General features: G+C 39.1%; 1 protein-coding gene across 4 annotated transcripts in view; it reads left to right on the top strand.

The window, feature by feature from the left end:
• The window catches only part of PPP1R9A (protein phosphatase 1 regulatory subunit 9A), a 133,861-nt gene that overhangs the window by 72,232 nt on the left and 47,459 nt on the right, over positions 1–14,170 (top strand). For all 4 annotated transcript variants that reach the window (XM_057432586.1, XM_057432585.1, XM_057432584.1 and 1 more), the window contains exons 3-4: positions 35–155; positions 5,022–5,126. In XM_057432586.1, coding sequence (XP_057288569.1) covers positions 35–155; positions 5,022–5,126 — 226 coding nt within the window. The remainder of the gene's footprint in view (positions 1–34; positions 156–5,021; positions 5,127–14,170) is intronic.

Genomic DNA, 14,170 nt, shown 5'->3' with positions numbered 1-14,170 from the left:
AGAAGTTTCTGCTTTTGCTTTTCTTTTTTCACAGATGAAGATGGACTTGGCATAAGCATTATTGGAATGGGAGTTGGAGCAGATGCAGGCCTCGAAAAGCTGGGAATATTTGTCAAAACAGTAACAGAAGGTGGGGCAGCAGAAAGAGATGGCAGGTAAACCAGATTCAGTGTTTGGAAACCTTCCCAGCAATAATTAGTATCAATTATGATTTTTCGAAGGGAAGGCTTGTTTGCTCAGTGTATGTCATGATAACTCAAAGCTGTAAAATTTGAAGACTTCATTGGTAAGGCCCAAATACCTGGTGTGGTTATGAGAAGACATACGGTTGAACAGTCTCCTTAAGGAGAACAGATTTGCCAAAGATGTGTGTTCATGACTACTGAAAACCCCCATGCTTTAGCATAAGGAAAGCTGGTGATTCAAAATTGTCTATCACTTCTGAAGGTAGCTTAGATTTTAAAGGTGTTTAAACAATCAGTACTTTTGAAAAAGACGTCTGCTCCACATGTGGAAAATAGTTAGTGTATCTGAATGCTTAAAGTCTTACTAAATACACCTCTTTTCAAGTTTACTAATACAGGCTGTTACTTTATATTTCTCACTCTGCATATTCTTCTGTTCCAGAGTTCAGTTTTCACCCCTACAGCACTGAAAGTGGGTTAGTCAATTGAAATAAGAAGCTGCACCATAAATCTTGCCCTTTAAAGAAGTACATTGGTGTTTGTATTCTTACATGATAATCATATAAATCCTGGTTGCTTCTAGAATTGCTTACTTGGTATGTGCAGGTTAAAGAATTCCTTTTGAACACACAATATTTCCTATCATACAGGACAGAGCTATCTGTGTATTACATAATACCTGCCACAATCAGGCCAGTATTTCAAATTAAAAGTTAGAAAAACACTTTACTGTGTAATCATTTAATAATGAAAAGTATTCTTAAACATCTTCCAACCCATGTCATTTATTGGCTTGTCCCAGTACATACCCTTTTTAAATTTGCATGCAAATAACATATTACTTAGCTGATACATTTGCAATTAAGTCTGCTTACACACCTCTCTACTTCTATTTTTAACTGTTACTGATTTGTTATATTAGTTATATATAATACCAAACACGAGCGCAGGTAAATAGAGTAACAATAAACTCTAAACATTTTATGCTGTCTTCTAAAATATGTAGTGCAGTAACATGTTCTTTACTGATGAGCGCCTGTAACTTTTCAACCAGGCAAAAGTTTGTTCTGCTGTGGAAACCCCACACAAATTAAATCAGAAGGCTCTACATGGCACAGGGGGATGCAAAGTTTAATAACATCACTCTGGGACTACTAAAGTATACCCTCTACTAGATTTCATTTGCAGGTATCTTTACTGATCTGGGCAATAAGATACCAGGTTGAAGGCCAAGTACTGATTTATCACAGGCTTAAAAATTATGAAGGGAAGTGAAGAAGCTGACACCTCCAGGTGTCATGACTTCATCCATTACTGTAAATTTAAGTGAATTTTTTGTCTGAAAGGTATGCTTGAGCTCAGCCAGAAAGCAGTAAGCTCACAACTGGCATTCTGTGTGAAAGTCTCTGGCTGAAAATCAGAGTCGCTCACTACTGGTCTATTATATGTATTTTCTGTTCCTCTCATTATTTACGTGTTTGAGTGGGCTACAGAAGCTACTGTTCAATTACAAGTCTCTTCCTTCATTTCCTGAGATGGCATCTGAAAGGAGCTTGTCAGCTAAGAATAAAATAACAGCTTTCTTTGACCATTCTAATATTTGCGTTGGTTTTCAACTGGCTGAATGTTCAGTCAGCTGAGAAACAGCCCTCTGGTTTTCTCTTTGAGAGCCTGACTGATCATTCACTTGGGAAAGGGGTATGTAATCCTCTCAGTCAGGAGCAGCTGCTTCTCTAATAAAGTGCATCAACTGTAAAGGGTCCTGTTAACCTCATCTTTGTGAAAAGCCTAGTTAATCATTAACATTGATAGCAAAGCAAAGTCTCCTAACAGAAAACACAGTTTTATTTCAGCAGTTGCATCAGATATTCTGAGTAACCACATAGCAATCTTCAAACAGGCTCTTCTGAAACTACAGTTTAAAACATTACACTGTCTGTAGGATAACACCCATCTTTTACTGAAAGACCCATCAAATCATGATATAAAGTACATGCCTCCCAAAATCTGTACAAAGAGGTTTCTCAGTGATTAAGCACCACTGGCTTGATTCATGTTGCTACAAGCAAACAGGTAGTGTTTAGTTGTCCTATCAAAAGGCATTGTGTGGCAGTATTTAACCAGGGAGGAGGGTGCTTTGAGATGAATCCAAAGGCAAGCGTGTTGATAAATAATAAGAGAGATTATTAATAGTGTATAAAATATGAAATAAATAATTAGACTAAAGATGAAAAATAAAATCTTTAACTGGATGAATTCATAGCTGTTTCTTTCAAATTATTCTGGTGATGAGTCATTCACATTTTAAAGTATTTTGATAACATTGAGAACAACAGTTCTGAAACAGTTCAAAACAGTTCATCACTTCAAAACAGTTTTCAGTTCTTAACTTGAAAAATACTCTAGGTTAAATTTTCAGTTCATCATACAGAGCAGTAATTATCCAAGTAACTTCAGTTGGTTCACTTCTGTAGTTGCTACCTCATTGGAGTGCTGCTTCACATAGGCAAAGATTTGTTATGAGCATTAGAAAATAATTGTCGGAATGACCAATTTAATTAATGGCAAAAGCAGTTAAACATCTGTAATTCAGGCTTTGCCATCCTCAGCCAGTTTTTTGTTTATATTTGAAATCAGATTTGAGAGTCGGAGGAAGCCTCGAGCTCCTAATGGAGGGGACTCTGCAGGGCAGGTTCTCCACAGAACATGGCTGTGAGAATATGGTGATCTAGAAGGTGCCTGGGGTGGCTTGTCTGGAGGATTTGTGCTAGGCTACAGCCTTATAGAGGTGTGGTTGGAATGGGGCTAGAGAGGGGATTCCCAAGGAAGAGGAAGGAAGCAGGAGAATATGGCTGTGGGAGTGTTTTAGTTTGGGCAGTGCAGAATATGTATGGCAGCATGCAGGAAACCTGTTTTTTAAGTTACATGTGATTATATAATATGAATAAAAATTAAGTTCATTATGTGGTTCTTGATATGTTTGTATGTTTATATATAATTAAATATATGTATGTATAGAAAGATAGGAGGTTTGGATAACAGTGGCCATAAAAAATAGTTGGAAATTTATTTAGGAGGTGTACAAACAAGAAAGAAGAAGATACAAAATATGCTTGAAAAACAGATGGAATCAGACTGAATTGCAGCAGATCGAGATAGAGCCACCTACAAAGTTGCAGGCAACAGTTCCCTAACATGAGGTTTCATCACCTGAAATACTATAACTATGAATCTGTGTGAACACCGCTAGAACACTATAAAGTGTTGTAGCTATACTTATATAGCCATAAGAAAGGAATCAGTTGTTCTGCCACCATTTAGTTTTCAGCCAAGAGGGTGACATCTTCCCACTCAGTGGGCACCAACTTCTTAAACTTCTCTTCTTGGAACTCCTGCATCCATCTGACTGCACCTCATGTTTGCTAAAGTAGAAAAAGTGTAATAATTTTTTACAGTATTGACATACAGCAGATATTAGTATGGTTGGTGTATTTATGAAATGGTTCAGTGAAAACTGAAACAAGATTTTGAGATCAAAATGCCTGATTTGGTTTTCGAGATAAGAGTTTATGGGCTGTCACAAAGACAATGTTTTCAAGGTTTCTCATATATAGAAGGGAGATCCTGCCCAGAATACAGTGAAATTCTGTGGTATGAGGCTGCCAAAGAATAAAGCTTGTATATCTTACTCATCAATGGAGTCCAAAGAACTGCAGATACTGCTTGAACACATATAGAACTGTGAAGAGTTGCCTGCCTCAGACTTGACAAAGAAATTGGTGCTCTAAGTCAGAATGCTTCTGCCCCCTTTTGAAGCCTCAGTTGTTCTTTGAAAGAAAGTCTTATCACTGTGATGTCCTATGATATTAAATTACTTGGTTTAGGTATATTTGAATAATTTAAATGGGATTTTCCTGTAACTATTTCTTGAACCCTTTGTAAACTGTATAGTTTGGATCAGTAGCATTCATGTAAGTACTTGAAAGTTGCTCCCTTTGATTAATTTTGAATGTGTTTGGTTTGGGTTTGGTTTTTTTTTTAAAGGATTTTTGAAATGATAGGAGTTTGTGCATTTCTAGAGGACATTTTAGTATCGCAGTCCTCTTTCCAAGTATTTGTAATCCAAATGAGTCCAGTGCCTGCTCTAGGGATTTTGCAGCAGTGCTTGCTTCAGATAAAAGCAACATGTTTTTTATTCTGCTTAACTTTTCCAGCACCAGACAGCATATTGACTGTCAATAGGTGTTTGGTTTCAGAGGGAATCCTCATTAAAACTGTAGAAGGTCTTATTTTTATTGGTTGCAGCAAGATAACATTTATACTGGGAATTTATCTTTTTGGAGCAAGTTAGATGAAATATTTGAACAGAGTATGTCACAATTAAGTCTGATGCAGACACTCTTTTCTCCACAGATGAGCAGGTTGTTTTAGTTAAATGCTGCATTTTTTTGCTATTAGCATGAAATACCAGAGCTATGTCTTATTCTGTTTTCAAGACTGGCTTAGGAAAGAATGATAGAAGAACCATTCAACTATCTCATTTAATTTAAGTCATATGACAAATTTAAGAGTTTGTATTGCTGTTTTTATATACAAGGGAAGTGATTGGATGATTGATGCTTTTAATTGTAATGGTAACTTTGAAGCTGGATTTATGAGATGTACTTGTGCAAGGAAGGATGAATTTTTCATATTTACCTCAAATGTTTTATGACTGACTTTTTGTTTAAAGTCTTTGTTTAAAATAAACTAAAATGATCTCTCTGTGCTGAGTTTTGCTGAAAATTCACCAACAATTCACACATTTATTTATATACTTGTGTTTTCCCTGTAAAGGATCCAAGTGAATGACCAAATTGTGGAAGTGGATGGAATCAGCCTGGTTGGTGTTACACAAAATTTTGCTGCAACTGTTCTTAGAAACACCAAAGGGAAAGTCAGGTGAGTATCTTAGAGGAAAAAAAGATGTGATTGAGTACTTAAGATTACCTGGCCTTTTTCACAGGAGTATCAGTACAACCAAGCAGAGTCAGCTTTTTTGGCCTCTCTGTGTCTTCCCTCCTTTTATTCCAAGACTGGAATGAGCTGTGGTATTACAGACTTTTGTTTTGACTTAGATTCTTAAAATATGACCAATGGAACAACCTGACATTGCACACAGAAGATGACTCTTCACTGGTCAGGATCTGCATGGACCTCAGACTGTTTGTAGTAGCTAGAATGGTGAAGGTCATGGGTGTTAATCAGATGGAAACTGCTGCCACTGATCTCCTCCCTACTCTCTCAGTGGAGAGACTGGCTGTGTTACTGCCCCAGGTTTGGAGGGGTAAGGTCATGAACACTCTGGTTTTCACAGATGCCACCTCGGCACACAGGAGAGGAGAGTACTGGATGCAGAAGTGTTAACAGCTACCAAGTTGAGGAGAGTAGCATTAATTCACTCAGCTCCCCAAGTACCTGCACCATCTCTGGGTTTCTCTCTGTTCCTGTGCTGTGGTTCGCTGAAAGTCATCACAGAAAAAATCTACACAATAAAGAATAAGCTAGAAAAAGTGACATACAGTGCAAACAAAATTCTGAACTTACTTACATAAATAAAGTCTGTAAAACGTTTGTAAATTAATAAGAACAGTATTTCCCTAGAAATGAACTGGTTTGCTATTTAAAAACCTGTGCAGTCACATAGCTTTTCTGTTTAATAGCTTATTAATTTCAGTAAAGATTTAACTCTGCAAAATAAATCCATAAATATCGTTTGCATATTGCAAAGTAACAGCTATTCTGTAGTCACCCTTGGGTTCTCTCTCAAAGTTCTCTCTAGGAAATACAGCTGAATTCTTTAATTAATGAGCTGACTTCTTGTGAACCATAACTAAGCTACTGGTGGTTGTATATGCAGTCCCCCTCAGGTGGTGGTACTATATGCTGGCATGCACATTTCCACTCTAATTCCATAGCTGTTCTCGCATGACATTAAAGAATAATGTTGGAATGTGGATTCTGCAGAGAATCTTGGGGTGGTTGATCAAGGTCTGATTTGAAAGAGGTTATTTAGGAAAAATGTTATCAGAAATTGTAGCGTAATTACAGGTTAATGTATTTTTGTGTAACATTTGCAATTTTAGTTTCATCAGTACTATTTCTGCAAAGACTCTCACATGCTGTAAGTATTCCTACTGAGTTAACTATAAAAAATAGTATATATTTTATTAGATTTCTTTCAGTTGGGATCTTAGAACATAAAATCCAAGCCTAAAATGCTATGTGTATTTTGTGTTTGATGTTTTAGCCAAAAGAAAGCACTGAGATAAATATGCGATTATATATATTTATAATCAGCTTAGCTTGTGTAATTATTATTGCATAAGTTACAGAATAGCATATGTTTCCATGGAAAACTAATGGGTTTAGAGGAAGGAAGAAATATAAAACAATTTTCACACAGAATGCTCCCAGAATCTTTTCTTGGGAAGCAAATTACAGTCAGACTGGTTGCAATCTAGACCGGTTTGTCTGAACTGTAAGAAGTATTTCTTCATTGTTGTTGAGCTCATATTGTCAAGTGTACTACGTATCCTGTGCACTGGGATTGCTGGAGAGATACGGGAGTTTCTGCATTCAGCTTAAGATACTGAGCTTCCACTGGATAAATGACTCAGTGTGTTAGTGTCACAACTAGATTAAAAAACTCATAAAATAATACTAAATTAAAAATAAAATTTAAAAAATTAAAATAGGAATTTTAATATAAAATATTACTGAATAAAACAGATATATAAGAATCTATATACACACTGGCATACTGTGTGGTTAGCAGCATCTTACTAATGTGTGTGTCGTAATTAGATGAAAGGAATGGGTAGAATTCAGTGCAACTCCCCTTAGTTTTATTTCACTTAAAATTTTATAGAAAAAACCCTCAGAAATACTCTTCTGCTTTACACAGGCCAGCTGAGAAATGCATGTTTTTTTTTTCCTGGGGTGTGGTAGGCTGGGAGCAAGACTTCATGAGAAGTCACACACTTCATTGTGTGACATAGGCTCTTGCCTGGCTTCTGGTCAGGTCCTGGACTCTTGTGTTGTCTCAGCTGGTGAGTTGTCCCAGCAAATGTTGAGTTTCATCAGCATTGCTCTGCTGGCGCTGATGAACTGTATTGGTTTTAGCTACTCCAAATCAGAAGTGCTTCCAGAAAGCTGTACTTTGGAGATAGAGATTTCAGGATGCTTGACATTTTGGCTTTGTTGTACGTTTAAACATTTGCTTGTAAAATACTGATGCATTTAGCTGTGAGAGAAAATGACTTTTTTATTTTGCTGGCTGTTTTCCTTGTGCTACATGACAAAACAGCCCTGCCTGCTGCTTGTTTTGTGCAGACAACAGTTGTCTTCTGACAGATCCTCTTTCCCACTTACACATTTGTTGGGGATGGGATGGAGAAATCCCTCATTTCCACCCTCTTTGGCAGGCAGTGCTCACCTCTGCACCTGAACTGCTCTAGAACCTTAGGGACAGCATAAGAGGATCTTCCTTGCTTGCCCCCAGCCGTCAGCTCCTGCCTCTTGGCGGTGCAGGGAGTGATGCTACTGATGTTTGAGTGTGCCATTCCCCAGGCAGCTGCCATTAATGATCCATGTCACTGAGGGAGGCAGGAGCAGTGGAAAACGTTGTTGCTATATAAATACCTTATGCAGTTCCTGCAGCGGGGGACCCGGCTGAACTTCAAGTGTATAGGCAATGTTCAGTCACACACCTAGCCTAATTCAAGGCAAGGCAACTTCATGAATCTTTCTCTCATGAGAGAAATCACATACATGCTAACACATCTGCTAATTAATAGTGTCAGTTTAATGGATTTAATAGAACTGCTTTAATAAGCATAGTTCTCTTTGTGATTATAGCATTTCTGTGCACCTTTCTTCTGCCGGGTGTCCTGTACACACAGAGATTTATGTGCATCTCACTAACATTGCTTCACATATATAACCCACAGCATTACATATAGACAATCGTTTTGCCCTTAATATAGTCAAAGTGAATGCAAGATTTTGTAATAGGGTTTATTACGTGAGATCAGGTACAAAGAGAGGACATTCATGAACAGAACAACATTAAAGCTACTTCTTAATTCTTTGCAATAAATGCAGTCAATACCTCTTCAGGGAGCTGAAAGCTGAAGTACCAATACTTAGTGATTTATTTTTCTCTTTTGAGCCTTCTCAACACTTTGAATGATCCTGACAAAGGAAGTCGTTGACCTGGAATAGATTTTTGCAGTGCTTCTGCCAGAAAAATATATCCAGACTGTCTGTAGCTGATGCAGCAAAGAAGTTGTGAAAATGACATGGCTTTTACCTTTTGAACTGTTATGGTGAGGGAGGAAAACGAGCAAATAGAGGCATCTATGATTATTTTATCGATTGTTTGAAGTATTGGACTATTCAAAAGAGTCATCATACCATAATAGAAGATCACTGACCCAATCAATTTGTCTTCTCCACTTATAATAAATTCAATTATTCTTTCTTATGATATTTTATAGGAAAGTAATCAGCACCCGCCATATGTACTGTGGTAGCCTATGTGACAAGGGAAAATCAGGGAATTCTTTCATAATCCCAGCTGGCTTCTGTTTTTTAAGGATGAGAATTAGTGTCCTCGTGACTCTAATTTGGCAAATATGACTGTGAATGCTATTTCAATTGCTGAAAATGTCAAGTCTTCTTTATGATTTGCTTAACAATTTAATTTACTAATATATTAGTGGATTGTGGAATTTGATTGTTTACAGGAGGGATTTTCCTGTGAAATGGGTGTTCTTTTTCAGTATTGTTGAGTCTTGCCCCTGCTCTAAGATTAATGGATCAGTCAGAGGGCAGCACCAGACTAATATCTCTAAATGTTCTATTCTTCTTCTGATCCCATTTGAGATGTAATCCATCAACTTGAAACTTGTGAGTGGTGGCTACAGTCATAAGCAATAGGATAAGGAGGCAGCTTGACAGTGGGAATCCTAATCTGTCATAGAGCTTCTCCTATGTTATTTTGCTTGTAGTCTCCCCATGAGCTCATTAGAACCTCCTGTGGTGCTGAGTAGCAGATCTGCAGTTTTTGAGTTGTTTGAGTGATGTTAAGCCTCTGTGCTCCCACTCTTTCTCCGTCTTCTTAACCATAATGAAGGGGTGCTAGGGGATGTCTTTCCCAGAGAAAGCTCACTTAGAGAGTTGTATGTGTTTAGGGAATTCTATTTTTTCTTGAACACGCCCACAAGAGAGAACATCTAGTTCTTTTACAGAGAAAACTTTGTCCTTTTACCATCTCTACCTAGTCTCTGTCACTCCTAGGACAAATACAGGAGCTTTCAGTGGGGACTGCACTTCTCTGCCTTACCAGATACAAAGATTTGTGCCCATGCAGCTCTGGGAGAGGCTTGGTCCCAAGAAAGGAGGACATGGTCCTGGGAAGACTTACTGTGTTGATAAGTAAAGAGGGTCTTTCATGAGAGAGAGTCATCAGAAAATCCCAGTCCTTCGTAAGCTGCGTATATGCTTTTATTATTACTGCTTTCCTCTGAAAGGTTTCTTTTAAAGAAGTTAACCAAATTCAGTGTTTTACTGGAGAGACGAATTTTAAATTCCATGTCCTCCTTCCGTATCCTGTTCTATGAATGTGACTAAGCATTTTCTCAGCTTTCCAAACGGTTGCTAGGCACTGAACGGATGCTCTCATGGTGCTTTCTGAGGCTGTTTTTGAGTTCTTAGAGAACCACACAGAACCTGTGCAAAACCTGTTTGGTTTCTCATGATTTGCACCACCTTGAAAGTAATGAAAGGCATTAATTCTAAACTGATGAGTTTACCAGGTTTTGTTTAATTAAGTTTTGCTGAAATGTGTCAAACTCTTCCCATCTTAATAAAGATTATAAATAAGTCGCAAATTTTGCCATGTTTAATTAGTCTTCTAGAGCATTGAAGAGTAGGTTTCAACAATAGAATTATAACTGTTAAACCCTGGGGCTTTCCACTATGAACTATTCTCTGTTCCAGTAAAGAATCATTTACTACCATTTTTTTTTGTTTTTCTTACCTGGACAGTTTTAGTTCAAAGCAGAGTTTTGTCTCAGCTTCCAGTTCACAGCTTAATTTCTTAATCTCTTACTGTACTGCCAATGCAGTCTTTCAGACAGAAATCAAGTCTTTACTTTTCTGTTACATAACTGTGATACAAGGAGCAATTAAAGAGTGAAAAGTGAAAATACTCACTTCCTAATTAACACCAACTTGATAGAGCATTTATGCTTTCTTCAGTTGACACCCCATCTTGAGCTGATTTTCTTATGGAAAATATGCTGTCTCAGAAAACAGTACTTACATTCCTGCTGTTAGTTTTGTTTAACATCACAACATCTGGAAAGGTCATTTATACAGTCATGTCTTTGCAAGCACTAAGACAGTATAGAGGACAGATGAAATCATCCGCGGGATCTAGCCAGCAGTAGTATAGCACTGTGGGAATGCTGTTTGCTCACAGTGACAGTGAACAGCATCACTTTATTTTTGTGATTCCTTCCCCTATTCATCTTCTCTTCTTCCAGTGCACATACGTGTACAGATTTTCTCCTGCTCCGTCTTACTTTCCCTGCCTATGTTTTTATGCTGTGAAACAGCTGTATCCTTTAAACATTCGCAGGCATTCTCCATACTGCAGATCCACATTGTGGAAGAGGCAGGAGAGATTTGTAGTTCTTCTGAATCCTGGGTTATGAGAAAGGACCCAAAAGTAAAAGATAGCACAGTCCATTTTTATGTTGTCTTTTTTTTCTTCTTGGGTTTTGTTTTTTTTTTTTCCTTGAATCCAAGTGCCAAGGAGAGAAAAAGAAGAAAGAAAAGCCCTTTGCTCTGCAGTGCTGATGGCTGAGCTGGGACTTCGAAAGGGCTGCTGAAGAAGCTATGTGTGCTTGGTGCACTTTCTGCTTCTTTGATAAACCTGAATCATGGACCCAGGAGAAACTAAATATGTCATGCCATGTGCCAAAATAGTGTAAATTTCTCCTGTTTATTCCTCTGTGGTTATACTAAAGAGTCCGTAAGGTCAGCTGTTTTCTTTCTGGTCTCTTGCAAAGAACAAATGCTAGTAATTGTGCTGTGACACTACCAGGAGTAGCTTGCTGAACACTGAAAAATTACTCACAAGTACTGTGACCCGTTTAGCAGTGGTGAGGTAAGACTCCATTCATCACTGCTTCACTGGTTTGTGTTCCTTGGCTGTGGCTGTTGTAGTACATGAACTGTTCCTCGGACTGTTCTTTGGTGCTGAGGCCAGCTGGCACTGAGGGATCAGGGCTCATCCTGTTGAACTTTCTTACCTTTCAGAGCAGAGTGGCCATATCCAAGTTGTCCATTGGAAACATCCAAGCTAACTCCTAGGTTTGCTAACTCCTGGACTGTGTCTGAGTATTATTTGGTAGAAATTAGTTAATTTGGGCTAAACTGTTCCAGAGAGCATTTCAGATTTAATGGTGTAGATGATCAATTACTAGTGCTTGGGAGCATTCCCTGGCACTGCTTAATTTACTGGCATAAACATAGCCCCTATGTCCTGAGATCTTGCTAATCTGAACTTTATGGCAAGTTATTCCTCAAAATATTTTCGCATTTGGACAGTTTGCATATGAAATATAGAGAGAAATCTTCATTTAAAAGATTTTGGCTGAATTATAAGCCATTTTGCTAGGTATCTAGAGTTGTTTTTTTTTAAATTAACTGTAACATGAATTAATAAGTTTCAGTAGAGCTGGATTTCATTAGGAGTCCTTTTTCTTTCCTGGAACAAGGAACAACTTGACAGGTTTTGAATCACTTCATCTAAACATAAACTCCTACCCCTGTAACTAAAATATCATCACACATGTTTATTTAGCTATTTTTTTTTCACTCTTACAAAGTACATAATGTTATGTTGTGGAAGCTCCCACCCAGTTTTGGTGCACCTTGGTTAATGTGATAGAACATTGTGACAGCTGGGCAGCAGTAGCCGCCACCATTCATCCTTGCAGGATAACTCACCAAGCCACAGCAGAGGTGCTCTAAAAGCATTTAGCTACTCCTGGCCTGTGCTGTGAGGATGGTCCAGCTAGCCTAGTATCTGGATCACCTGATAATCCAGATTAAGGACATGGTCTGAATTTAGCAGTTTACTTGTAGCCCATCTGTACTTTCTTCCTGGATTTCATTCCCATGGATGGCAGCAAGGGTGAAGGAAGGCAGATGTCACCTCAAAATGCAGTCAGGTTTTAGAAACATTCCTAGGTAGCACTTGCACCTTCTGAACAGAGCTGCCGTATGTACTTCACTTGCACTGAGGTATGTTAAAGCATATACGAATGGGTTTGAGCTGGCCATTCCCATAAGAATTGCGTGGTGCTATAGTTAATGCTAATTAAATGATCATCATGTTTTGAAGGAAACCTTTTACACAAGCATTGTGTTCGGATACTGTCAGGCTGTCTGAAAGAGATGGAATAGATTCTCTACCTGCTGTCATAGGAGGAGAGCAATGTAAGGAGCAGAACCTGGAGAGATGCCAAAATATTGAAACCCTTGGCTAATTTTGAAGTACTCTTGAATAAAGCTAATGTGTCAGTGAGGCCCTAGGCTGCAATGGATTTCTGTGGGAATAATTAATCTAAGTGCATTGATATTGGTGTGTGGGTTTTTTACATGACTTCCTAATCGTCTGATTCAGTATCCATTTAGTGTTGATAGTAGCATAGCTTTCCAAGGCCTTGTATCCAAAATGCTATGGAGAGTCGACTGAGGCACTTCAGCTATTACTTTGCTGATTGTGTACCACTGCCATTAAAGGAAAGTCTTGAGTATGCCTCTGAAGAATAGCCTCAGGCAGGTTGAAAGCTTATGGGTAGGAAGTAGAGACCAAAGCAAGAAAGGGAACCTTGTGGTTGGTGTCTTACTACAGGCTGCCGAATGGAGGGGAGCATACAAATTTCAATTGCCCCTCTGCTCTTGTGCGACCCCACCTGGAGTACTGCATGCAGCTCTCGAGTCCACAGTACAGAAAGACATAGATCTGTTGGAGCAGGTCCAGAAGAGGGCTAAGTACTTAAAGGGGATTAGAAGAGAAATCGGGGCAAGTTTTTTAGCAGGGCTTGTTGTGATAGGCCACAGGGTAATGACTTTTAACTAAAAGAGGGTAGATTTTCCTGGATATAAGGAAGAAATTTTGTAACAATGAGGCAGGTGAAACACCAGAGCAGGTTGCCCAGGGAAGTGGTAGTTTCCCTATCCCTGGTGACATTCAAGGTCAGGTTGAACAGGGCTCTGAATAACCTGGACAGTGGGATTGAGTGCACCCTCAGCAAGTTTGCCGATGACACCAAGCTGTGTGGTTCAGTTGATACACTGGAGGGAAGGAATGCCATCCAGAGGGACCTCGACATGCTTGTGAGGTGGGTTGATGCCAGCCTCATGAAGTTTAACCATGCCAAGTTCAGGGTCCTACACCTGGGTCGGAGCAATCCCAGGCACAGCTACAGGTTGGGCAGAGAAGAGATTCAGAGCAGCCCTAAAGAGAAGGACTTGGGGGTGTTGCTTGATGAGAAAATGAACATGGGGCGGCTTCAGTGTGCGCTCACAGCCCAGAAAGCCAACCGTATCCTGGGCTGCATCACAAGGAGCGTGACCAGCAGGGCAAAGGAGGTGATCCTGCCCCTGTACTCTGCTCTCATGAGACCTCACCTGGGGTATTGTGTGCAGTTCTGGTGTCCTCAACATAAAAAGGACATGGAACTGTTGGAACAAGTCCAGAGGAGGGCCACGAGGATGATCAGGGGACTGGAGCAACTCCTGTATGAAGATAGGCTGAGAAAGTTGGGGCTGGAGAAGAGGGGGCTGGAGAAGAGAAGGCTGCATGGAGACCTCATAGCAGCCATCCAATATCTGAAGGGGACTTACAAGAATGCTGGGGAGGG

The sequence above is a fragment of the Pezoporus wallicus genome, unplaced genomic scaffold, assembly GCF_028554395.1.
Source record: "Pezoporus wallicus isolate ANWC-B61680 ecotype Strahan unplaced genomic scaffold, APGP_CSIRO_Pwel_v1 scaffold_2584, whole genome shotgun sequence".
Lineage (NCBI taxonomy): Eukaryota > Metazoa > Chordata > Aves > Psittaciformes > Psittacidae > Pezoporus > Pezoporus wallicus.
This window is presented reverse-complemented; position numbering and strand designations above follow the sequence as displayed.